This window comes from Lycium ferocissimum, chromosome 9 (genome assembly GCF_029784015.1).
Source record: "Lycium ferocissimum isolate CSIRO_LF1 chromosome 9, AGI_CSIRO_Lferr_CH_V1, whole genome shotgun sequence".
Taxonomy (NCBI): Eukaryota; Viridiplantae; Streptophyta; class Magnoliopsida; order Solanales; family Solanaceae; genus Lycium; species Lycium ferocissimum.
In genome coordinates, this window is record NC_081350.1 from 19,654,818 (window position 1) to 19,682,639 (window position 27,822).

The following is a 27,822-nucleotide window of genomic DNA, read 5'->3' on the forward strand; positions in this document are numbered from 1 at the left end:
TTCCCCGTCTTCACGCTCATGTTCTTCCATCATCCGAGTCAGATTATTTTCCCAACTCGTTTTTGTTTCAAGAAAATTTGAAATGTATGTTTGTTGTTGGTTTTGTTTTGATCAAATATAATATATAGTTTCTTAAGAGAGCAATAATTGACTATTAGTTCGAAAAAATAATTTCACTCATGTGGTGATTAAAGACTGATTATGACAAAGATTTTTTTTTTTTTTTAGCTGAAAGTTCTATTTAAATTATTCAAACCCTATGTCTAAAAATCTGATACACGTAATGATTTTGGTAACTGAACGTAAACATTCGTCAAATTAAGAATATTTCTTCTTTTTATCTCTCTTTATCAATTTGTGCTTACACGATTATATGTATTATCTCTTTAGCTCTGAGTAATTTAACATGATACTGAATATAACATGAATTCTTATGAGTTTGTCATATTTTGCATGTTATTATTTTGAAATGGATTCTTTTTTCCTTTTATAGCTTTGATCATAAAAAGAGAGATATCACGAGCGAAATTGAATAGATAGAGAGGTATCGTGAGTAAAATGGAATAAATAAAGGGGATGCACATAAAATAGAATGAAACAAGTTTCAATGAGAGAAAACTTGAACTCAAATCAATTCAGTGTACGTACGTATTCAATGAGTTATTTATGATAGCTAGGTTGAATATAGCATGAAGTCCTACAGATTTGTCATGACTAGCTCCGGTCACCGTTCTAAAATGTATTCTTTTCCTTTTGTATATTTGAAATCATATAAGAGAGGCACCATGCGTGAAATTACTACTATATATAAAGGAGAATACCAATGTTTTGTAGTCCTCACATGAATTTTTTGTCTCTTTTTACCCCTAATTAAAGTTTTTACTACTTTGTGATGTGAATTCTTACACATTTTGATAAATTTTAAGAACCTTAAGGACATTTTTTTATGCCACAAAATATGATCATGTCATGGAAAAGATTAGTGGTCCCCACAAAGCATGCTTATACATATTTGAGTGTGTTATGAGAAAATATATTAAATTTGTTTAAAATTATATTTTTCCTCAAGAATTTATTGTAGACACTTAAAAAATATAATTATCATGCCATTCAAATTCTATCTTAATATAGGCTTAATTATTGAATTAAAATATTATTCTTATAATACTATTTATTATTTGTTGATGTTAATTACCAATTATCATTTGCTATTAATTACCAATTATCATTTTCTATTTTAATTTTTTATTTGTTCGATACATATAGTTTTTTATTTTCTCTTGTAATGTAATTTTGTGTCGTACATACCGGCAAAAATAAGTAATTAACGAAGATTTCACTTAAGGTAGGATTAAGCTTTAAGTTAAAAGAATAAATACAAATAGACTATCATTGTTAAATATACTTAAAAATGAATCAAAATTATAAATTATAGTCCGAAGTACGTTAGTTGATTAATCAAATTTTACGTGCGCACACTTTCAACATAAAAATTATCTAATAAATTACTATATTAAAAGAGGAACTATAAAATAATATATATATATATATATATATATATATATATATAGTTTGAAAACAAAACTGTAGTTAAAGAAACCAAACAATAATAATACCAAACAATTGCAAAAAGTGGAGTATATTTTTTACCTTTTTAATAGTAAAATATATTGTAAAATACCGTATAATCAAAGACAAAATAGTTAAATTCAACACGAAAAGGTTATCACAATGTAGATTTCATAAAATAGTTTATTAAATTAAGAACAAGAAAAAAATGTTATTTTTTAACATGCATCTTTTGGAAGTAAAATGAAAGCTTAAAGTAAGAAAGATTTAATTTTATTGATTTTTCAATTTTTTTCGTGCGTTTAATTTGAGAAGACATCTACAAAATATCTTGTAATATCAAGGTTTTTAATTATTTATATTTATTTATAAGTAACTTTATTGATTTCATCATACAACAATATTTTCATAGTATACATTTTTGACGTTAATTGAATAGTGTAATATTTTTTGGGAAAAAAATAAGTAAGTCCAATTCAGAAAAACAAATGAAATTAATTTAACATATGAAAATTTGGATCATCGGAGATTTTAATCTAAAAAATTTAAGTAAAATAGTAATTACAAAGCCAATATTTGATTTTTATTTTTAAATCTAATATATAAACTAAAAAAATATTTTCCCTTAACTTTCAGATACAATTTTATACTTTAATGTTTTAGAAGTCTTTTGAAAGTGTCAAATTGATGTTAGAAAAACAAAGAAGCAATAGGAGAGAAAATTTACAAAGTATCTACAAATTGAATTCTGTAAGATCGGTTTGGGCCCGGGCAAAATGACACTAGTAGAATAAATAAAGAAGAAGAGTATCATGAGTGAAATAGAAAATAAAAAAATGAAATAAGTTAAACGAGATGAGTGAAAACTTGAAAATATGACTATCCGGTATATAGTTTGTGACTTATCCAGCAAGGCAGCTAGGTTGAATATATCATGAAGTCTTACCGACTTGTCATAACTTGCATACCACCATTCAAAAATATATTTTTTCTTCTTTGTTTGCAGATTTAAAATCATTACGATATGTGTTATGGTTGATGAGTAATCCAACAGAACATTTACGTTGAATATAAGATTGAAGTTATATTAGTTATCATGACTTGCATGTCACGATCTTGAAATGTATTTTCTCCTTTTCTTTGTTTGTAGATTTAAAACCATTCCAGTCAGATATGGTTTGTGAGTAATTCAACAAAACAGTTAGATTGAAAACAACAAGTCATACTTGTTTATCATGACTTGCATGCATACTTTATTTGATTCCTCTTGCCTCCATCCCGGCTCAACCCAAGGGTATTTTAGTTGAACTTTTTTATTAAAATTTAAAAGGTTAGTTTTCACATAAATATCAAGACTGAGGATAATATTTCAATAACAGCATAAAAAAATATTCTTTTTGTGCAAATCACTCAATGTAAAGTTGTAAGGGTTATTCTATCAAATGCCCCTATTTCGGGTTTGTCTTTGATTTTTGTCCCTCAAATTAGTGGTCTTTAATTTTGTCCTTCAACACTTTTGGTGCGGCATAAACTAAATTTCGGCTGGGATAGTTAGTGTTTAGATTTGGCATATATAACATCCCACAAATTATGCCAGATAAGGCAAAACTTTCAACATCCAACATAATATGAAAAAAGGAATAAATTTAGATTTCGCTCGGCATAGTTAGCGTTTAGCTTCAGCATATGTATCATCACATCCACAAGTTCTGCCGGAAAAGGCAAAACTTTCAACATAATCTGAAAAATACTACACAACTTATGCCGTATAACTTAATTTCTGCCCAACTTGTACCGGGCGAGGCAAAAGTTCTCTGAAGATAAATATGTTATAGAACTTATGTCAAGCGAAACATATCTGGATAAAAATGTTTGTAGGGGTAGAAATGTTTATTACCACTATGTGTTTCTTGTCGTACTTTTTTTTATTATTAATCTTTTAATTAGTGCTTAATAAATAAACGGTTCTTTGTGGTTTGCCGTTCGGTGAGAAACTGATAGCTGTATTTTGTTTTCCACCCTCACGTCCTTTTCCTCTTTTTCAATGTTTCTTTCTAGTTAACAAAGATATAAAGTAATTGGCCGAAATTAAAATTAGTAATCTTGCATGAGTGCTGTATTTAAAGGAATCCCAAATTGTTTCAAATCTAGGACATATCAACCCAAAACCTACTTGATTATTATGGATTGGATGCCTATACTTGTGAAGATTTACATGAAAGACAAAACCCAAAACCTACTATGTCATTAATCATTATTGTAGATTGAATATGCCTATACTAGTAAAGATTTACATGAAAGACAAAGTACCTTATAGTATCATAATCGCGGATTCAAATACTTTTATGAGAATTAAGTTAAGTGATGTCTTCCTATTTTATGACCAACACTCTGGAAAATTACTTTCAAGTAAGTTTTTCCGTCCTCTAGATATATTGTTGTCGGTAGATAGCCTTAAAAAGGTCCACACAATATTTCGTGAATTGGCCGGATCATCTGATTCAGTAAGTAATTTTTATGTATGTTACGACCAAAGGAACAAAACTTAATATATGGCCAAACAAGCAAGTCTACGATACCTTAGAATTGATGTCATGACTTTGTTTCCTTCATTCAACACTGAAATTTCATGTACTGAATTTTTCTCAAGTTAAACTATATACTTTCAACACTTCTAATTTGATTCATTGGAAGAGAATTCTACCTTGATTATATTACCATATTAGCATGCGATTTTGGGACCTTTGACCGACCCGAGTTTATGTTCACTTTAGCGCATACTGATAAGAGAATTAATTTTTGAACAAGTTACTAATCGTATATTTGAATATTATTAAATATGATAGTGAATGTCTATAGGGTACAAATGTGCTTCAAATGTAGAATAATACTCATTGTTCCACACTTCCACTTGATGTTTCAACTTGGCCTTAGTAGCAGTCCAATTTGTTTGACTTCAATAGTTTTTAAATTAATTCTTCAAAATTTAAGTGATAAAAATACCGTTAAATTATTGAATTCTAGTCTGAAAAGAGTAATTTGACTGCGAATTTTCAAACAGTCAATTTGTTCTTTGGACCGATAGAGCTAGGAAGTACAAATTAAACTTGCGCTGTTATATGTTATATTTTGTTGCTTAAAAGGTGACAATCAATTATTTTGGCCCTCAAAGTTCAGTTTTGTTAGATTTTGTTGCCTAAAAGGTGAAGTTGATTATTTTGTCCCTCAAAGTTCAGTTTTGTTAGATTTTGTTGCTTAAAAGGTGAAATTAATTATTTTGTCCCTCAAAGTTTAGTTTTGTTAGATTTTGTTGCTTAAAGTGAAACTTTATTATTTTGTCCCTCAAAGTTCAATTTAGATGTCAAACTTCTTCCATAAAAATCGACAAAATAGACACATCCTACAGGCTATGAAAAAAACTACTACTCGTACTACAATAGATATTCCACCTGCCCTTTTCTGATACTACTATTAAATAGGTGACAATCTTATGAAGTCTATGTAGTTTCTACGAAAATAAAATAAAATAGCTAATAAAGTCATAAAAAGAATATGACTTCACGTTTTGGTGTATACAATAATTTAGCTTAATGTATGAACTAATTAAGATTACCATCAACTATTTCAACATTATCACTTCCTCTTTTCGATTGACGAACAAAGATCAAAATTACCCAAATACAATTTGCTCATAAGTTCTAACCGGGATGGGTTCAAGGTCTAGAATCACTAGTGTCTGTAGCCTGGCGTAATGGCAGACCACAAGAATGTAAAATATTGGCCTTACCAGTAAATTTATCAAAATTGTATGACATTACGATGAGACGACCATGATCAGTGTATGGATGACCAATATAAATCACTTCCTTATTTGAATTGTTAATCAAATTCTCACTTAATTGAAAATTGAAATGACAAAAAAGAGCATGAAAAAAAGGGAGATCAAAAAGTTAATATAATACTAGTAGCAGATTCACCTGAATTTGAATTTAATATCAATGTGACATATATTGACAAAGCTTCCCCACGAAAAGAAAAAAAATATAATGTTTTTTTTTTTTTTTTTTTTTTGTATAAAGGAGATAAGGAACAATCACTGAAGTAATTTAATGGACACGTTGATGTGCTTAGTATTCTTGGTCATATTTCAAGGTGAGTTAGAAATATAGTTGTTGCTAACTGGATGTGTAATATGTCTACAATTGTGTAATATGTCTACAGTTGGAATGATGATTTTGTCATTCGTTATTTGAATAAACATTACATACCATTGAAGAGCCAACAAGAGGCCTATCATTTCTCGGGCACCATTTTTTGTTGTTTACAGGAGATGAGAATAAGTCTTCATGGTATAATAACAATCAACCCAGTCAATTGGTCCATATTAATTCCTACGATGCACGGCAACTGTGGTATGTGCACAAGAAATTTCCTTGAGTGTCACAGCCCCGCAGCTACAATTCTGATTATTCAGATTCACGGTGTCTCTATATTTATCATCCCTGATTTTAGACCCAACATCTCTGTTTCAATCTATTTCATTGATCTCTCTATGTTACTATCCAATAGCTTCAATGCCCCTGGAGATATGTTTATTATCAAGGCATTTGTAAAATCTCTTAGTTGAAATATTGTAAGAGGTTTTTTTCCTACATTACTTCCAACTCTTCAAACTTGAATATCTTAATATATGGCTGTTCCGTGATTTTATCCTTAGAGTGCTTAATTGGCCAAGAAATTAGAATTGCATAGGTAGTTTCTGGTGAAATTAGAATTGTATAGGTAGTTTTTGGTGGTCTTGATACACTTGTGTCTTGGATTATATGTTCTTATAATAAAATCATTATTTGTGGGGTCTGAATTTTTACACTTATATAGATATTAGAAGTCATCAATGAATAGGTTCAAAAGTTAATCGACGGCTTAACTAGCTCTATATATGAATATATAGGTAGGAAGACGAACATACACTTAGTGGCAAAAGCCAAAAGACCTATAGTAGCAAAATTGTCGCCGTACGAGGTAGGATTTCATGGACGTTATGACAAACACTGCAAGTTGCACCACCATTGGGGATTTTTGTGAGATACACAATATTCTTTCTGAAGAGAATTATAAGGTATGGACCCACTTTTATTTTCACTTTCCATCAAAAAATCGTACTGCTATTGATAGGTCGTTATCTTCAATCACAATGAATGGATGAAGTCAAGTCGTCGACAAAGAAATGAGTTGATTTGTCATATGGTCACTCAACAACACAGAAAATTGGAATAAAGAAGAGAGATGATCATTAGTTGAATGACCATCTGAGAAATCTAACTCTAAAGAAATTGCTAGGATATTACCCTTATTTTTATTTGCATCTTCATCGGCTTGTACTTTTAGTTGTCCATTGTGTCCATATAACAGTGGAGCTTTGGTGCAAGGAGGGTTGGGTCTTTGAAGGAACTTTCATACTTGCTATATTACGGATCAAGAATCCCCAGTAATAATTCTGATCAGAATTAGAGTATAGCATTAACAATTTTGCTCATTATTATGTTCTTCACATTTAGTTGGTAAATCGTATTTCATTTAGAATGGCCTTATACTATGTTTTTTTAGCTTTTGGTCCGTCACTAGAACAGGTCCCTCCATGAAAAGGTGAGAAAAATAATTTTCATTGCCTTGACACCATAAGTTTTCGCTTGCACTACCTAGCTTCAAAAACTTTACAGGGGAATTGACGAAAGGTGACAATCAATGTTTTTTTTTTCTATGACAGTGGTGTACAAACTGGCTTGTGCACACAATGTGATGTTCCAACATGGACATTCACATTAGGACTAGAGGGAATAAAGCAACTTCTTAAAGGATACACAAGAGTAGCTGGAAAGAAAAACATGAAATATGTGTTCATTTCACTCCATATAGATTCTGAAAATTGCTTATTAAACTAACAAATATGCTTTGGAAAAGTAACATTCTTTTGTTTCCACTTTTCCATTTGCACAAAGAAAATAGGACAATGGTGCTTTTAGTTGGTTGTTATCTTCAATTACGATGAAGTCAAGTCGTCTTGCAGTTGTTGTCGGTGACAAAGAAATTGTATTACCTTACTTTTACCCATTAATATAGTATTTTAAAATATCAAATACAAGCTCACAAATTGTTGAGTAAAGTTTCATCTTTATCCGTTTTGTTTAGATTATTTTTATTAGAGAAATATTTTACTGGACGAAGACTTTTCAACTTTCTGGGAAAATTAAAAACAATTCAATCAATTGGTTAGTATGACAACAATTTTTGGCAGAGAAGAGGAAGGGGCTGCGCATTTGGACTTCTGGAGCAATAATTCTATCCAACTGGTGAAACTTCTCACAAATTTTCGTTTCTTCACATTTGGGATGTTCTTCCAAGTATATTCTTTTATTTGTAGCTTTATCGACTTGTACTTTGAGCTGTCCATTGTGTACATATAACAGTGAAGCTTTAGTGCAAGGAGGGTTGGGTCTTTGAAGGGACTTTCTTACTAGCTTATATTACGGATCAAAGAATACTCAATAATAATTCTGATCAGAAGTAGAGTAGAGCCTTAACAACTTTGTTCATTAGTATGTTCTTCACATTTAGTTGGTAAATCGTATTTCTCATTTAAAATAGTCTTATACTATGTTTTTTTAGCTTTTGGTCCTTCACTAGAACAGGTCCATCCATGAAAAAGTGAGCAAAATGATTTTCATTGTCTTGACACCATAGGTTTTCCCTCGCACTACCTAGCTTCAAAAACTTTACAGGGGAATTGACGAAAGGTGACAATCAATGTTTTTTTTTTCTACGATAGTGGTGTATAAACTGGCTTGCGCACACAATGTCATGTTCCAACATGGGCCTTCAATTTAGCACTAGAGGGAATGAAGCAACTTCTTATAGGATACACAACAGTAGCTGGAAAGAAAAAACATGAAATATGTGTTCATTTCACTCTATATAGATTCTGGAAATTGCTTATTAAACTAACAAATATGCTTTTGGAAAAGTAACATTCTTTTGTTTCCACTTTTCCATCTTCACAAAGAAAATAGGACCATCGTGCTTTTAATTGGTTGTTATCTTCAATCACAATGAAGTCCTACGTCTTGCAGCTCTTGTGGGTGACAAAGAAATTGCATTACCTTACTTTTACCCATTAATATAGTATTTTACAATTTCAAATACACGCTCACAAATTGTTGAGTAAAGTTTCATTTTTATCCGTTTGGTTTAGATTATTTTTATTAGAGAAATATTTTGTTGGACGAAGACTTTTCAACTTTCATGGAAAATTAAAAACAATTCAATCTATTGGTTAGTATGACAACAATTTTTGGCAGAGAAGAGAAAGGGGCGTTGGTGTTTGGACTTCTGGAGCAATAATTCTATCCAACTGGTGAAATTTCTCACAAATTTTCGTTTCTTCACATTTGGGATGTTCTTCCAAGTATATTCTTTTATTTGTAGCTTTATCGGCTTGTACATTGAGCTGTCCATTGTGTACTTATTACTGTGGAGTCTTACTGCAGGAGCCACAAGGGGTGGAGAGGTGGGTCTTTGAAAGGAAGTTCCCACTTCCTTCTATTACAGTTCAAAGAGTATTAAGAAGCTTCACAGAAATTTCCTACTTCTTACTATTGCTATAAATAATATTCAATGAAAATGTATCACATCTAATGCTACAGTATATACCAGTTGACTAGTTCAATAGCAATAATTCTGTGGAGTAGATTTGAAGTCCTATATATAACATTGTCCAAAATATCATCATCTAATCTCCTATCACAACCACAAATCTATCCACACAGTTTTTTTTTTCTTCTCAAATTTCAAAAAATTAACTAAATCAATGGCATCATCTTCTTCTGTGGGTAATTCACAAGGTCCTCGATGGAAGTACGATGTCTTTCTAAGTTTTAGAGGCAAAGATACTCGCAGAAATTTTACAAGTCACTTGTACGAAGGTTTGAGAAATAGAGGAATATTCACCTTTGAAGATGATAAAAGACTAAAGCATGGCACATCCATCACAGAAGAACTCTTGAAAGCTATCAAAGAGTCTCAAGTTGCCGTTATCATTTTCTCAAAGAATTATGCTACATCGAGGTGGTGCTTAGATGAACTAGTGAAGATCATCAAATGCAAGGACGATAATGGACAAATCGTCATACTGTTTTCTATGATGTGGATCCATCGAAGTTCGAAACCAGAGGGAGAGCTTTGCTGAAGCCTTTGTCAAACATGAATCAATGTGTAAGGATGATGTTGAAGGAATGCAGAAGGTGCAAGGATGGAGGACTGCCCTAACTGTTGCCGTAAATCTAAAAGGATATGACATCCGCCAAGGGTGAGTAAAAAAATATATGCAATTATTTAATTTTATGTGTACCTTAGACATTAGAAATATTTTATTTTATGATTTCTGGTAAAAAGCATTCACAGATGATTTATATGTTCTTATCTGCTAGAAGACATTATAGTTCCTATCACTTGAATTCCTCAATAACATTCTTACATATATAATATTCAGAATAGTTCTTCAAGAGTTTGATTTATGTGCAGTCTTTTTATTATATTTATGCACATCAACTATATGAAATACTTACTAATTCTTGACTTTCTTACATCCACAATTAATCTTCTTATTTATGTAGGATTGAGTCAAAGAATATTCAGCAGATTGTCGACCAAATTTCTTCCAAATCATGCAGGAGTGCTTCTTTATCTTCTTTGCGAGATGTTGTGGGAATGAATGCTCATTTAGAGAAATTAAAGTTCCTACTTGATATGGAAATCGATGATGTTCGGATTGTGGGGATATGGGGCATGGGAGGTGTTGGTAAGACACTAGAGTTATTTTTGATACTCTATATTATCAATTTGAAGCTACTTATTTTCTTGCGGATATTAAAGAAAATGAAAAAAAGAATCAACTACATTCTTTACAAAATACCCTCCTCTCTGAACTGTTAAGAAGAAAAGATGATTACGTCAATAATAAGTTTTAACAGGAAAGACATGATTCAGAGCAGACTTTGTTCTAAAAAGGTGCCAGTTGTGCTTGACGACATGGATCATACTGATCATTTGGAGTATTTAGCAGGTGATCTTTGTTGGTTTGGTAGTGGCAGTAGAGTTGTTGTAACAACTAGAAACAGACATCACATAGAGAAGGATGATGCAATATATGAAGTGACTACACTACCTGATCATGAAGCTATTCAATTGTTCAATCAGCATGCTTTCAAAAAAGAAGTTCCAAGTGATATTTGGCACAAATATCATGTTTTGTGTCATTTTACATTCTATTCTTATGACTTTTATCGCTTAATTCATGATGTAATCGTCGTATTTGAACTTATGTCGTTATATTTCATGTGTATAGGTACGATGATGACAAACAATGGAAAACTGTGTTTAAGTGATTGATTTTGGAGCATATGACGATTAGACGAGGTGACGAGTCGAAGACCACAAAGGACGAACTAAAAGGAAAATAATTCGACTGAAGGGTCCGCTTTTCATCCGCATCGCGTGAAGAAAGCGGACAAGACCAGCACCGGGCATTACCATCAGGCTTTCCTTCCGCATAATTAACCCGTCAACTAGTAACCCAGGAAATAAAATAGGTGGAATTGTCCGAAGATCAACTGAATTGTCGAAAGCCATGACCCTAGATCTTTCTCTCATCTGATAATTCTTACAATCTTTGTCAAGATATTCCTAGTCACAAAAACAACCATCACAAATTGTTTACTTTTCAGTTTTAGTTTAGTACAATAAACATCTTGATTTTCACTTTCTTGAATAGTTTCATCCGAATTTGAATTAGCTTAACGGAGAATCTAAGTCTCTCATGAGATCGATATCCGGACTTAACAGTCTATATTACTTGTACGACCACGTATACTTGCGTGTGTGTTTGGGAGCAACAAGTTTTTGGCGCCGTTGCCGGGGACTTAGCAATATTACTGTTTTTCTAATTTGGATTTTTGAATTTCTATTCAAGTTTTTATTTATTTATTATTATTTTATTTTATTTTTAATTTAATATTTTGGTTAGTTTACTTGACATGGCAGCTTGGAGTAAAAATTGGTCGAATATTGGTTGTTCCTATTTTGGTGATCCTTGTTTGGTTTGCGGAGGACCCCACTTGTGGCAACACTGTCAAAATATTTCCGGAAATGGGTTGTGTGCACCTTCCCAATCTTTTGAGTGGAATATTTGTAATATATGTGGTGGTCAAGACGGTCATTGGAATGGTTGTCCTAACTCTCACTCCCCATCCTCGAGCCCATATTATGATCCTCCTGTTATTTGTGATGTTTACAGTAGTAACGAAGTGGAGGATGCGGAAAGTCTTGCTCGGGTTAGCGATATGATGAAGCAAATAGGGGAGCAAATAATGGAGCATGATGCATTAATGAGAGAGCAAAACGCAGAAATGTGGAAAGCCATAGAGAGGATTCGTGCCAAACTCATAGAGATGCAGGCCGAGGCCGAAACTTGTAATGATCTACAAGTTACAGGCTTAGCCAATACTCAAGACGAACCTCAAACAAAAGAGAGAGCGACTTCCACAAGTAGATAGCTTTGAAGAAGCGAGAGATAGTGAGCCAATCTTGGCTAACGAACAAGCTCAACTAATGAAATTTCATGGGTTTCTCTGTGATAGTCTTTCAAACATGGCTACATAAGCTCGATAGAAGGTAGAACGAGCTCGGACAAGAGATAGACCAATTTGGCTCAGATATCCATGGCTTGCAGGCACAAATGAATAAAAATGTTGAGGCATCTGATGCCCAACTACATATTACCTTGGGTAGTGGCCCGCATGTGGAGCAGATAGAGGAATTTCAACCATTCGATCAGATCTTTGTTGATGATGTCATTGTTGAGGAGGTATACAAAAGTGAGGATATCAGAAATAATGTTGTTTTAGAGTTAGGGCATGTTGGGCCTCGTTCTAAACATTTTTCTACATTATGCGTGGTTGGAGACATGGAAATCGAGCCTTCCACGCTGATGAATAAGTGTATAGATGAGGAACAAGAGCCTTATATCCTGAAATTTGCCACACCGAAAAGACAAAGCGACATTCCTCACTTAAGGGCCAAGATGTTCAAGAAACGATATCTATTGCTTGGTTCCTTTATTTTTACACTACCGCCCCAAAAGCGTGACAGAAAATTGGATGCATAGTTAGGGGTGAAATTCATAAGTTCAAGGTGGAGGAAAAAGTTGATTCATGTTGTGCCACGAGGATTAGGGGAAGTCTGAGTACCCAAAGTTGAAAGCTGAGGAGCATGCCAGAGTTTTAAGTGTGGGGTCATTCGCCCCTTGATGATGAGAGCATGTTGCTAGCTAGGCCCTAGTGGGCCCCAGGGAGTATTTCTTACCTTGCTTGCGCTTTATTTTTTTTTCAAATATATATGCATTGAGGGCATTGCATAATTTTAAGTGTGGGGTGGAAAATAGGTCCCTGGTTTGTAACAACATGTTTTGAGGTTGCGGATGATGATTAGTATGCCTTAGGATTATTTTTTTAGTAGTTTTGCATCTTAGTGTCGAAAAAAAAAATAGAAAAAGTTGAAAAAAAAATTCAAAAAGATTTTATTTTCCTTATTTTTCTTTGATAACTTCTTAAGTCCCTCATTAGTAGGCATTCATCATCCACCCCTTTTGGTTTTCTTATGGCCTCGGTTCTTTCCCGAGGGGGGGCCTTTGACCCGGGCGTAGGTAGATTTTTTTTTCTTTAGTCATAGAAAGGGCTTTTCCTGATGACGGATGGATGACAACCTGCTTGAGGGAAAATTAGTCCTTAGGATAGGTGTATTCAAATGCTAGGTGCACGGGTTATGTGAAGTATTGACATATGAGTGATCTTGAAATTTTTTGCGAAAACATGCCTTGAAATTGTATCACTTTTCTTGAAAGCACTTGAAAATGGTTTTTGTTTGACTCGTATGACCCACTTGGCATTGTTGATTTTCATTGTTGTTTGATTCGAGGGACAACCGGATCCTCTTGCGTTGATTGTGTGCCATGTGTGAGTAAGGTTTTGCATTTGAATCCATGTTTAGTATTGACGTCTAGAACTTGCCCTGTGTGTTCACAAAGCGAAATGAAGTTCGGTTGAGCCTAGAAAATGATAGAGGCGTTTCTTTGATTAGTCACTAAAAAGCCTAAAAAGTTATCCCACCAACTTGCAAATAGCACCCTAGTTAACCCTTTTGAGCTTTTAGCCTTTTCTTTTATAGCAACTAATTAGCCTTTACCCCTTCGTTCTATAAAACTTGATTTTTGATCCAAATACTCTATGAGCACTTTAATCATTTACATGTATAATGGGAGTTGGGATGTGAAATAAAGAGGGGAAATGGTTGTTAATTGTAATCTAGGAAGACAATGGGAGCACCGAATGAAAAGAACTAATTCACTTGTTAGTTGGGAATTGAAAAAAAAAAAGAAAGAAATCTGAAAAAGACAGAAAAAATGTAGCGAAAAATTTTCCCGTCTAACTTGTGTGACTTTTAAAAAGAGTGGTGCTTAAACAAAGAAAATGGGTGACTTGGGAGAAATTTAAAGGTTGGTCGGTGTTGAATGAGGGCTAATGAAGAAATTGTGCAAGAATGATAGAAGTATATGTATTAAAGTGCTTAGGGAGGTTAGTCACTATTATCCAAATAATTCCTACTCGTCCCTTAGCCTACATTACAACCCTCGAAGTCCTACTTGATTCTAGGTTCGTCTTACTTGTATTAGTAGAGTGGTTACACTATGGGCAAGCCGATGGTATGTCGTATTTTACATGTGATATTCTTTGTGAGAGTGAGCGTACTTATTGATTTTAGGTCCATTGATTTAAACATGTGTGATTCTTGAGAGATATGGACTACTTTATTTTGGTGAGGGCACATAATTAGCAATAGAGTGGTGAAGTGTTGATTTCTTGATCATAAGGTTGCTTACATGCTGTAAAGTGGTGTCGTTGGGTCAATTGGTTTTAAAATTGAAGTGTTTTTTTTGGAAGGTGGTCCTTGGTGCTGAAAATGAGGTTTTAAATCTTTGGCATGGCATTCGCAACTTGGCTTATTGTTTTGGTTTTGAAAATTTTCTTTTGAGATAGTCATACTAGCTGAATCCCGTTGCAGACCTGTTTGAATGAGTTGAACTAGAAGTGTAGTTTGGTGTTGGTTTGTGTTTGCTCGAAGGCGAGCAAAGTCTAAGTGGGGGGTGGTGATATTTGACACAAATATCATGTTTTGTGTCATTTTACATCCTATTCTTATGACTTTTATCGCTTAATTCATGATGTAATCGTCGTATTTGAACTTATGTCATTATATTTCATGTTTATAGGTACGATGATGACAAACGATGGAAAACTGTGCTTAAAGTGATTGATTTTGGAGCATATGACGATTAGACGAGGTGACGAGACGAAGACCACAAAGGACGAACTAAAAGGAAAATAATTCGACTGAAGGGTCCGCTTTTCATCCGCATCGCGTGAAGAAAGCGGACAAGACCAGCACCGGGCATTACCATCAGGCTTTCCTTCCGCATAAGTGATGGTCAACAATACGGTTAGTAGGCTAAACAAAGCAATACTATTCAATTTCTATTCTTCATGTTCCAAAGACATATAGGGTCAATACCAAATGTTTGTTTCTGTGGCTTCACATTCTCGCACGTAAGTCATTTTACTTGTTTACTTTAGTAGGAGAAGCAAATGTAAAATTAATTGCCAAAGATTTTTCTGTCTTTTGTTATTAAGCCATGAATCAGACTTGTAGCCTTTTTAATTGTTCAATCAAACTTCATTCTTTGGATTAATTTGAAATTTGTATGATTTTTTATGCATAATAGCTCAATCATGAATTCTTTTTGCCGTGGCTATTTTTTTATTTTCGAAAATGACAATTTATTGGTACTATTTCATTTACATCTTTGTTTTATCACAACATTAAAAGCTTTTAGACTTGACTCTAAAGAACATCTCGGAAAATGTATTATTAGAAAAAATAATTGTAGAATTACTTGCACAAAGTATTTCCCTTAAGCAACACATTCTCAAAAGAGGCCAAAATAATGTTGTACATTAAAAGTTTTTAACAGTGCTGCTCTTCTAGAGCTTTAAGTGCAACAATAAATAGTACAAAACATGACGAGATTTGGCATCGCAAGGAGTGAGTAAGTAGTTATATTGACAAGCAGATTTTATACAACATTTAAAGTTATACTAATGATCTTTTTACCAGGGGACCAAAACAATTGAAGCAATCTGGTATCCTTATTTTAATAATATCTCTTTTAGCAAAGAGGCCATGAAAAATATGAAAAGGCTTAGGATATTATACATACGTGGGAACTTGAATCCACAGATCCATGATGGCTCCAATTTCCATGATGGTTCCATTGGGTACTTGCCCAACAACTTGCGTTGGTTTGTCTGGAATCACTATCCTTGGGTGTCATTGCCAGCCAGTTTTGAACCCAAAAGGCTTGTTCATCTTCAACTCGTGTCCAGTTCACTGCATTATTTATGGAAGGGAAGAAAGGTACATTAGCTGAATTGTGTTTTATTTTTATTTTTCTCCGTGACTATCGTTGTCCTGATATTGGCAAATATTATTGCTTTTGTCCTGTTGTATTTGAGATACTTTCTATGTTGGCTTGTCCTAGGATTGTGATGCATGTCCTTTCATTAATTCCAAAAACTAAAATATATGCATTATATATTATCTTGGTTTGTTCTCAGATTGAAGTAAAATCTTTATGTCTTTTTCCAAATTGTCCCATTATCATTTTAACTAAGAAGCTCAATTTTAAAACTCACTCAAACATTTTCCTAATAAGATGGTAACTCTTTTACCTTGCTGTTCATGTTTTTCTACCTCATTCCTTTTTTTATCTGAACAGCGTTTTCCCTCTCTACGGATGCTAAATCTTAGCTGCTCTAAGAGCCTGATGCGAACTCCGGATTCCTCGGGGATGCCAAATTTGGAGTATCTGAGTCTGTCATATTGTAGCAATCTTGAAGAGGTTCACCATTCCCTGGGATGCTCTAGAAAACTCGTTGAGTTAAATTTGCGTGATTGTAAAAGCCTTAAGAGGTTTCCATGTGTTAATGTGGATCTCTTGAATATCTGTATCTACAAGATTGCTCTAGTTTAGAGAAATTTCCGGAAATCCTAGGAAGAATGAAGCTAGAGTTAAAGATTCACATGGGAGGCTCTGGGATTAGGGAACTACCATCATCTATTCAGTACCAAACTCATATTGCCAAGCTAGATCTGAGCTGTTTAAAGGACCTTGTAGCTCTTCCAAGCAGCATCTGCCGGATGAAAAGTTTGGTTAGTCTAAATGTGTCGTATTGCTCAAAACTTGAAAGCTTGCCTGAAGAGATAGGGGATTTAGAAAACTTGGAGCAGCTTGATGCTAGAGATAATCTAATCTCACAACCTCCGCCTTCTGTTGTCCGGTTGAACAAGCTTAAATTCTTGAGTTTTGCGAAACAAATATCAGAAATAGGCCTCGAAGATGGAGTGTGCTTTGTGTTCCCCCCGGTGGCTAAAGGATTACGCTCATTGGAAATCTTGAATCTCAGTAGCTGCAATATAATAGACGGAGGGCTTCCGGAAGACATTGAATGTTTATCCTCTTTGAAAGAGTTGTATCTCACGGAAATAACTTTGATCATTTGCCTCGAAGCATAGTGCAGTTTGGTGGTCTTCGGTTATTAGACTTTTCAGATGGGAAGAGGCTTAAAGAGTTGCCAGACTTAATGGGGATGCCAAATTTGGAGACTTTATATCTGTCAAATTGCATGAATCTTGAAGAGGTTCATCAGTCCTTGGGGTTTTTAAAAAAGCTATGTACATTAGAATTGGCTAACTGTAAACGCCTTAAGAGGTTTCCAGCTTTGTGCATTGATTCCCTTGAATATCTGTGGCTACAGGGGTGTTCTAGTTTACAAGATTTTCCAGAAATCCTAGGAAGCATGAAACTGGAGTTAGAGAATCACATGCTATACAGTGTGATAAAGGATTTGGATTTGAGGGGTTTAGAAGTTGTAGCACTTCCGAGCAGCATTTGTAAGCTAAAAAGCTTAGTCAGTCTAAATGTATCGAATTGTTCAAAACTTGAAAGTTTTCCAGAAACTATAGGAGATTTGGAAAACTTGGAGTGGATTGATGCCAAAAATACTCTAATCTCACAACCTCCGCCTTCCATTGTCCGATTGAACAAGCTTAAATTCTTGAGTTTTGCAAAACAAAAATCAAAAGTAGGCCTCAAAGATGAAGTGTGTTATGTGTTCCCTCAGGTGAATGAAGGGTTACGCTCATTAGAAGTTCTGAATCTTAGTTACTGCAATCTACTAGATGGAGGACTTCCGGAAGACATAGGATCCTTATCCTCATTGAAAGAGTTGTATCTCACTGGAAATAATTTTGTGTATTTGCGTCGAAGCATAGCCCAACTTGGTGGTCTTCAATTCTTGAACTTATCAGATTGTAAGAGGCTTAAAGAGTTTCCAGGTTTCATGGGGATGCCAAATTTGGAGACTTTGGATCTGTCAAATTGTTTGAATCTTGAAGAGGTTCATCATTCCCTAGGATTTCTCAAGAAGCTCTTTAGATTAGAATTGACTAATTGTAAACGGCTTAAGAGGTTTCCATCTTTGTGTACCAATTCCCTGAAATATCTGTATCTACAGGGATGCTCTAGTTTAGAAAATTTTCCAGAAATCCTCGGAAGCATAAATTTGGAGTTAAAGAGTGAGATAAGGTACCTAGATTTGAGAGGTTCAGAAAACCCTGTAAATCTTTGGGAGCAACATTTGTCGGTTGAAAATTTTGGTTAGTCTAAATGTACCGGTTTGCTCTAAGCTTGAAAGCCTTCCAGAAGAGATAGCGGATTTGGAAACACTTGATGTCACACGCACTCTAATGTCACGACCTCCGTCTTCCATCGTCCGCTTGAACAAAGCTTAAGTTCTTGAGTTTTGCAAAACAAAAATCAGAAGTAAGCCTTGGAGATGAAGTGTACTTTGTGTTCCCTCCAGTGGCTGAAGGATTACGCTCATTGGAAACTTTGAATCCTAATAACTACAAACTTCTGGAAGACAATGGATCCTTATCCTCTTAAAAAGAGTTGTATCTTAGGGGAAATGATTTTTGAGCATTTTCTTCAAAGCATAGCCAACTTGGACTTAACAGAGTGCAAGAGTCTTGCACAGCTGCCAGGACTTCCACCAAAATTAGATGCATCGCATGCAGATTATCATATGGCTCTGAAAAGTATTCATAGTTTATCGACCAAGAAGAACTTACAGCTGGTGATCCTCACACCACAGTCAATTTGCCTGAGAATCGGTATGTATCTGATAACTTCTTGGTACTTGTTCTATGTTATTCTGGCAGCTTAATTGAAACCACAGCTCATTTGATTCCCTTATATGATGACAGGATGTCGTGGATATGTCCCAGATACTTGCCTTGTGCAACCATTCAAAATATTTTCGAGAATTTAATTTTCATTTTTTCTTGGTACCTCTTGCTGGCTTATGAGATACATCTAAAGCAAATGGAAAGCACCAATTGACTATGGGCTTGTTGAGTTACCTTTCTCTGGAGAAATGGAGGAGTTCAGATTTCATTTGTTGTATAAAAATGAACCTGAGCTTGAGGCCGTGCAAGAGATGCCGAAAAATAATGGTGGTTCGTTTTACTTAATTGGCTCTAAAATGGCTCTCTGAAATAAAATATTTGTTTCTTTGTTTAGTTTACTTACCCTTTGCAGCTTCTTTTTTTTTTTTTTTTTTTTTTTTTTTTTTTTTTATAAATACATCATGTTTTTTCAAAAGATGAATGTTTTCGCTGTTAATCCTTTGTTTAAATTGGTTAATTGGATTCTTCCATAAGGACATGTTTCTAAAGTTCTTTGGATTGTTGTGTGATATTTAAGCACTGATCCCCATATAGTTGGCAAAAAAATGGCATAGTATCAACTTATGCATTCCTTTATATCAAGATTCCTCAAGTAAGGGAAACATTCTCCTTTATCTGGTAATCTCCGTTGCCCCAAGTAGGGCTTCAATCCAAGACTGAGTTTTAGGGGTTTTTTTTTTTTTTGGTTGAGGGGAGGTGGGGGGGGGGGGGGGGGGGGTGAAGGGAAGGAGCTTTCTACATTTCCGTATCATCATTCCTTCAAATACTTGGCATTCTGCATGTTAAATATTACTATATGATAAATAAATAAGAGATCTAATTGTATGATTGTATCTTCAATAGATCCTCAAGTAAAGGAACTCTCCGGAAATGTATATTACTGTCTTACATCTCGAGTTAGAATTCTCTTACCTGATAGATATCTTGTTCAAGGTGATAATGCTCGATTGAGAAAGCAAAGGCAAATTTACTATATGTTGCATTAGTTACAGAACTAGTTTTCCCTTCATGAAGTAATATTTTGGTGGGGTTTTCAGGCCACTGCCAGTGCATCTGTTGAGGAGTTTATGGGCAGTTGCCACAGTTTGATCAACAATTGGTTAAGCAAAGGCAAGAGGCTAAAGTAGTTGAGGAATTGAGTCCTCCGAATTTAATTTATAGAACCAAACTTGAATGTCACATATATTTACTATTGCGATTGCCATCATATCCAAAAATAAACTACTCTCTTATACTCCGCATCTAAATATTTTCTTGTAGAAAGGTAATGATCGTGCTCTAAGTTTAGCATTACACTTTTGTCGGGGCAATTTCATATCTGCACCAAGTTAAATGTGGAGGTTCAATTTAGATTGGAGTAAACAGATTTTTTTTTTCTCCATAAAATAAACAACAGTAGGAAAGAGAAGCATTAAATATGTGCATTTGTTTCATTAAAAGTACCTGCTGATAGAAATTGTTGTTTCATTTGGAATTTTAATCATAAAAGTACCATATTAGTCACAGTATGGAGAGGTGCTCCTCATTATTGCCTACTGATTTGATTCAATCTTTGAGGCATAAAGTGAGGGTGAGAGAGGGAAAGAAGTCCGTCTGGAATAAGTGCAGATTTTTAACTTACTAATAGTTCATTTTTTATGCTCTCTGATTGTTACAGTTGGGCAAATCTCTGTTTTTAACTCTGAATGTCTTATTAGGATAATCTCCGGATTTAACTTTTGAATGCAAATATCTTTCTTGTTATGGTAGGTAGTTGGGTAAAAGATGAAACAATTGAAGACGCAGCTCAGTGTGAGAGTACGAGGTGAAGTTGATGTTCGCTCTCTCCTCGGAAGGTGACAGTGGAGGACGGAGGTGAAGTTGAAGTTCGTTCTCCCTCGTGTTGATAAGCAACAAAGTCTTTGTGTTAACTTGCCTATTCAATCAGATAATATAACAGAAAGCTAATTGTGGTAGAATTAAAGGCTCATGATCTTTCAAATGTCTTGCAAAATAGATACCAAATGTTACGTAGAAGCCCTTCCCTGCTTCTACCTTTTCAAGACTGTTTGCACTAATTCATGGTTAGAACTTAGACGTGATGTGATCATTTTAAATTAGGAATATGGAATCTTTTTTATCTTACCGTCTGCTGGTTCGTGTTGACGTTGATCTTGATAAAGTAATAACATCATTGAAAAACATTCAGCAAAAGAGAATTTGAAGCACGAATATGAATTATCTTCCTCTGTTGTATGGTTAAAATAGAGGTCTGATGTTCTCTTTTAGGATAAGAATTTGAAAGAAAACAACTACTATAATGGTAGAGAAAGGTACATATGTCAAAAAGCACCTTAACACATTACTAAGCACATATATTGCTTTCACAAAAGCAAAATTGCAGTGCCAACATCATAATGCTAAAAGCAAAATAGCTTTCTCACGCAACCATCAAAAGATTAAATATGTTAACAACAACCCACTGATATTAATTCATTTGCCTTGTCTGTTTTGCATGATAATGGAATCATATACATTAAGTAGGTAAAACAAATAAATTTAAATATTGGAAGTTACCAGCGAATTCCATTGGCCAATAATATACAAGCTGCAGAATTGGTTGCAGACTCCATCAATCATCAGGTGCCATTTTGAACCTTCCAAAGGCATCATTGTTGTCATTTTTATCCGAGATAAAGTGCCTTTCAATCTCCATATTCTTCATACACTGGCTATCAGCTGACTCCTCCGTCTTCCTCACTTAATTTTAGGATCATTTAAGTGTTCCATCGCAGAAGAAGCCTCCAGCTTGCATCCACATTTATCAGTTTCTGGGATTTCATTGACTGATGATTTTGCAACTTCTATTGAATCATCCACAAAATCAGAATCGGAAGACGGACAGTGGAACCAAATGTATGGGGCATGGTTTCCATGCTTCTTCAACTACCCATCTGCTCCCAGCATCTGTAGGCTGCCTTTTACAACTCGAAGCTTTAATAGTTCAAACTTTGAGCAGCTTGGCAAAGAGAATAGTTTTTCCAGGAAAGTAGGAAGCTTTCTGAACTATTGGTGGAAGGATCCGAGTGGCTAATCTCTGAATCAAATACGCTCAATGAACAAAGCATACTTAACTTAAGGATTAAAGAGCTATTTCCCATTATCTGAGCAATGACAAGAGCAGAATTCATCAGCTGATTATTGGTGTAAGGAACAACAATCAAAATTTACATAAGAGTTCTTGTAGCGCTGCCTCTGGCTCTGGAAGACTAAGTTTTCTAGAAGGATCTTCCCTTTCACCAGCAAAATCATCACGGGTTTGAGCCATGAAGCAGCCACTAATGCTTGCATTAGGGTAGGCTATCTACATCACACCCCTTGCGGCGCCGCCCTTCCCCAGACCCTGCTAATACGTGACGCTTTGTGCACCGGGCTGCCCTTTTTTAGGCTTTAATGTCTTCTGATTTGCAAACTATCTGTTCACGCATGTAAGATAACAATCCAGTCAGAAGAGATTCAGCCTGAGAATGATCCATAAAAGAAATGAGTCAAGGATGGGCAGCAAATTAAGCTAAAATCCATTCCACTAAATGAAGCAAACGAAAATCATAAAAATGAGAGAAACATCATAACGAATTGCACAGATGCACAGATGTCAATTGAAAACAATAAGATCAAAGACAAGTAGAAGAAAAATAGCAGATTTGAAAGAACAGTTTACACTGATGTAGACTGAGCAAGTCCTCTCAGAAAGTTAAAGCTGAAGAAAAAAATTCATGTTTTTGTGTCTTCCCTTGTTAGATGGACTCGACATACAAATACGGTATGATGACAATAATATTACTATTAGTCTAGTATACACAACTAATAACTTGCAAGGTGATTTTACATATGTTCCAAATTCGCTATTTGCCTATAATAACAAGAATAATCGTTATCTGCATGTTTCTAGCCTCGTATATTAATTAGTGAATCTTACAACAGAGGCATTCATGATACTCCAACAACACCAAGCACAAGAACTAAAGGAAGTGAAGGAAAGCTGTTGTTCATGTTGCAATCTTTTGCCAGGAGACATCACTTACCAAGTTAATGCTTTGTGGCTTTCATAGTCTCAATCTTGTCTAGAGCTGCCCTGAGAAGAATCAGAAGCAAATTCTGTTCTCTATATCACAATTTCTTCAGAAATTGTTTCGAGTAATCATATGCAGTACGCATGTCGATGATTTCATGGATTCTTAGAGCATTCTCCTAGTCCCTTCGCAAATTTGAGGAATCTATCATCTGAAGCATAAGTTTTAAACGATGAGGAACTAGCATGCTATGCTCTCAGTGCATAAATCTGACATTGTAATGATGCTTTAATAGTTGCAATGTTTTAACACTCAGTTTCCAGTAACACTCAGTTCCAGTAAATTGTTACAGGTTATAAAAGTACAATGAATCAACATATCAACCAACTCTTAGGGACAACGGTTAACAACCTATTGGAAGTAACCCTGGAAAACATCATATGCATAAAATCACAAAAGACTCACTCAACATTGTAACTGTTCTCCACACAACCACAAGATTTCTTTGAGAAAATGATCATAAAACAGACATAAGAAAAATCGTTTGCAAACAAATCAAAATAAGAAAGAACATGAATCAGCAACCTAATGGCTGAAAATCGAGGGTCACAATGTCATGTGTAGAAGCAGGTGCGAACCTTCAGGTCATCAAACGTTCCTGAGGCAGTAAAACGGACACAAACTGGGAAGAAGACATCATGATCTGCTGCCGGAACAACGAATTCCAGTTATCCTCTGCAAATTTTTCAGTTCCACGTTAGAATGACAAACAAGTACTTGAGATCGTGTGCTTCAAGACAAAACAAGTTTTGACTTAAGCTAACATGTTATTATAATTGTCAATGAGAACTATAACCAATCCAGATCAGAATTTCTCAAATCATACCTGCAAAATCAATGGGTGAAAATATTGAATCCTAATGGAACATCTGATAATAGGAACAAAACTTCCCATTCCCAATCACATTGCAATACTTGGAAACAGTTTTGGTCATATTCAACGGACTTGGTTTCGCCGCTACTAGGTACAAATCATGGATAGCAGTTACAGAGTCTGATTGCCAATGTTGACTATAAGTGTTTATACTGCACGTCTCACTCACATTTTTTTCTAAAAATAATCATGCTTCTCCAGTACAACTCAAGCTGCCTAACTTCATTAAAGGAAAAATACATCTACAACAGGTGCCCCAGTGACAACTACATCCATTGTTTCAGTTCTCTTTACATTTATGATATTCCTCATGATCTATTTTTAATGAAGTTTCGAAATTGTTTGTTAGATAATTATAACGGACCTTGTGGCTTGAGATCCAACCCTTATCACCTGAAATATATTTAGATAAATAGCATTGCAAGACTTGGAAGTTAGATGTTCAATTAATATAGTAGCTAAGAGTATGATGGTTCTTCAATTGGGATTAGAGGACTTATCATTACGCTTGAGCTTAGGTTCTTTTTTTTTCCTTAACTAATCTGCTAAGTACATAAATAAACTTGTGAATCAGATTCAGTCACTAATTTTCATATATTTTCACCAGATAAACAAATTTAAAAAGGAGAAACAAAAATTTGAAACTGGTAAAGTTAAGGAGGAGAAAAAAATAATGATAGATAATATAGTAATTTCATTAAATTCCTCCACCAAAATTGTACCTGATGTATCCAAACTCCAATATTTCACTATTCTCAACAAAAAGAACCTAACACTCAAAATTGGATCTTAAGAAAACTCTGCTTCTTATCCTTGAAAGATTGAAACTTTATACACCTCTTGTCCCAAACCGGTAAATCTTAAAGGTTGAGCATCATAATATATAAAAAAGTTGAATTCTCAAAATTTCAGGAAATAGCAATCGATCCTACTTTGTACACGTGTATACGAGGAATATAACACACTTACAGCATGCCTCTTCACCAAATTGCAATGCAGGTCCTCACTTCCTTCCCACATCCGAGGGCCTGGTTGAGCGGGAACTTGCAAACTTGCTTGCGGATAATGCCAGATTCTGCTTGAGACTGAAGCTTTACTTTGTACTTCTTTTTCTGGTGTTCTCTCTCTACGCTTCTATCTATACGAGGAGAATCCCTGATTCCTGGTACAATTCTAGTAACTGAACCTCTCGTTCTTGATTTCTCAACACCCTTGTATTGCACTCCTTTTTTTCAGTCTGATACACCTTCGATTTCTTCTGCTTTCTGAATCCACTCTCACTACTAACCTCCCTCTCAAAAGCATTACCATCATTGTCATCCAAGTGATCCCTCAATTTTCTTTTCTTTGTGTGGAGCATCCTTGTTTGGTCAGGTTTATGACTTGCAACTTTTGTAACATCTTTCTTTCTTAGAGAGACAGCCCCACCAAATTCCACTGAACTACTTCTTACTTCCTGGTGATCATATTTGTCAATCTTCGCGAAAACTTTCCTATTTCTTAACAAAGTTAACAACTTCTCATGGAGAGGTGAAAGCAGTATGTCTCCAACAACTGGGAAAGATGTCATAGTATGAAGGATACTTGTTGGAGATAAATCACCCGAAACTTCTCTAAATTTGGACGACACTTCACCTAAATCAGTAAGTGTTCTCTGATTAAGCGACCTAATCATAGAAACTTCATGTTTTACAATGAACTTACTTGATTCTTGAGCAGAAAAGCATGAATCTTGTGTGGGGCGCTTATAAGTTGGCAAAAACGAACCATAAACCCCAAATCTTGGACCCAAATTACCAGAAGAAATAACTCCATCAAAATCTTTACGAAGATGACCCAAAACAGTATCAAGCTTTTCATCAATGTAAACCTCGTACTCTTCCATAATGTGTTTCTTACTGTAATTAATCCTTAAACCCTAGTCCTAATTTAGAATCACAGAGTTGTTTTATCAAAATTTCCTTAAGGCCTCCTAATATACTACCGTAAACGACCGCATTTAGGAAACTGGAGAAATTTTGGGTGACACGCAAGTAAATAATGGGATTTTATCAAAAATATACACGTAGTATTTTAGTTTTCTTTAATTCTATTTTTCATATTTCTTTCATTTTATTTGAATTTATTGACTACGTTATTTTTCCTTTTTTTATCCTTATTAATTCAACGTATGCGCTTTGCGCGTGACCAAAGCGCGTACCTCATTTAACAACAAATATTATAGGAAAAAAAAGTTGGAGTTAGATATGAATTTCATCGCTAATCCGTCACTAAATTGCTTTCGAAAGGCTTAAATATTATTTTGATAATCCATCGCTTAATAGAATTTGCAACAAATTTTACTGTTTAATTTTTTGTGGATAATTCATGTTTATTTAGCAGTGAAATAACTTAATGTATAAGAATATTGATAATTTTCATTTGTTGAAATAAGTGTAACAAAAAAAAATGACACTTAATTGAGAATATATTTTTCTACTATCTCATACTTGTTATTTTGCATTTGCATTTTACCAATTTGACATTTAACATTATACTATAATTGATTTTGCTTTATTTCTAATTTCTTTCACCACAGATATTTTTCTTATTTAACAAATTTATATACTTAAATTTTTTGTCAATTTGAAAATAAATTTACTTAAGTGAGGAATTTGAAAAAGTATAAAATTAGATTCTTTTGCTAATTAGTTGACTCAATATTTTAAGTATTTGTTCGTAATACCAAAGGAAATAATTTATATTTATTAATTCAAACTCTTGGTATTAGTTCATTACAAATTTTAAATATTTAATTTTATTCTTTTTAAATTCGATTTACTCTTTTTTCCCTCATGCAAATGTGTTACTCTTTCTATAAGGAAGTTCTGTGTGTGAGGAACTTGTCATTGTGATATACCCGATGTTATCGTCAAAGTTAAATCCTTATTCAAGTACTGTTAAAAGGTGTATATGTGATAGACATCTTTCTTGAAATCCAACCAGAAATACATGTGCGATAACAAGACCAAATATCATTTTCTTTGAGATCTAATCATTTAAAATCCTGCAATTTTCCTAAAAACTCTAGGGCAATAAATATTGGAGTTTCATGTTGAAACCTTATATGGTGACAATAAATACATTAAAAAAAACATCAAATTCTGAACACATGATGTAGATGGTTTGTAGGTAATGATCCAAAAAACTTGTACAATATTTAAAAATACATCAATTTTAAAATCAATAATCGTATATGAGATATTGTAAACAAAAATAACGATGGACAACCTTTCGCCTGCAATTGTTTATCAAAAATGCACAAACATCTACTATTACATAATTTTACCTCGTATGTTACATCCCACATTTTCATACGTCAAGTACGTCGTAAGTCAATTAACATAAACGTAAGTTTGGAAATGAGATCATCCTTGAAATTATATAAAGCAAGTTAATCATGATACCTTGGAGGTTACAAGATTTAATATCACGATCAGCAAGTACCAAGAGGGTTGGAAGGTTTAGAAGTTAAACGAATCAAAGAAAATAAGTTTCGTCGAAAGTCAGCAAGATTGGGAATGTTATAACCCGTACTTTTGGGTAAGACTATGAGTTATTAACATTCTAAGAAGGTCATGTTATGAGCTATTTGAATCCTATAATAGTCGTATGTTAAATTTTGAAGTCAAGCGAGTTGTAAAACGGAAGTCGACAAAAGTAGTCACAAGTTACGTTCATAAGTTTGCTGAAATTTGGGTCAGATGTCACTGAGCTTTTCTCCAAATCTACTTGGAGTTATGGGGTGATCCACCG

At 34.2% G+C, this 27,822-nt stretch overlaps 2 protein-coding genes and 1 pseudogene across 9 annotated transcripts; 2 read left to right on the forward strand and 1 right to left on the reverse strand.

Annotated features, from left to right (window-relative positions):
• Window positions 1-9,302: 9,302 nt before the first annotated feature.
• On the forward strand, window positions 9,303-17,434 carry LOC132031644 (TMV resistance protein N-like; annotated as a pseudogene).
• Window positions 17,435-18,474: 1,040 nt separating this feature from the next.
• LOC132029816 (uncharacterized) lies at window positions 18,475-19,399 on the forward strand. The gene is made up of 2 exons (XM_059419192.1): window positions 18,475-18,966; window positions 19,060-19,399. The coding sequence occupies exons 1-2, from the start codon at window positions 18,720-18,722 to the stop codon at window positions 19,122-19,124; spliced, it is 312 nt and encodes a 103-aa protein (XP_059275175.1). The 5' UTR covers window positions 18,475-18,719; the 3' UTR covers window positions 19,125-19,399.
• Window positions 19,400-21,484: 2,085 nt separating this feature from the next.
• LOC132029815 (uncharacterized) lies at window positions 21,485-26,145 on the reverse strand. Of its 8 annotated transcripts, none has more exons than XR_009407939.1 (4): window positions 24,997-26,145; window positions 23,732-23,828; window positions 23,106-23,304; window positions 21,485-22,541 (listed from the first exon to the last, which is right to left on the reverse strand). XR_009407939.1 is itself a non-coding variant. In XM_059419190.1 (3 exons), the coding sequence occupies exon 1, from the start codon at window positions 25,910-25,912 to the stop codon at window positions 25,166-25,168; it is 747 nt and encodes a 248-aa protein (XP_059275173.1). In that variant the 5' UTR covers window positions 25,913-26,111; the 3' UTR covers window positions 21,485-22,541; window positions 23,106-23,304; window positions 24,997-25,165. The 8 variants fall into 8 exon arrangements, 6 of the variants coding, with proteins under 6 accessions (XP_059275173.1, XP_059275172.1, XP_059275170.1 ...); XR_009407938.1 differs by having other exon boundaries at window positions 21,485-22,496; window positions 23,679-23,828; XM_059419190.1 differs by lacking the exon at window positions 23,732-23,828 and having other exon boundaries at window positions 24,997-26,111.
• Between the last annotated feature and the right edge of the window lie 1,677 nt (window positions 26,146-27,822).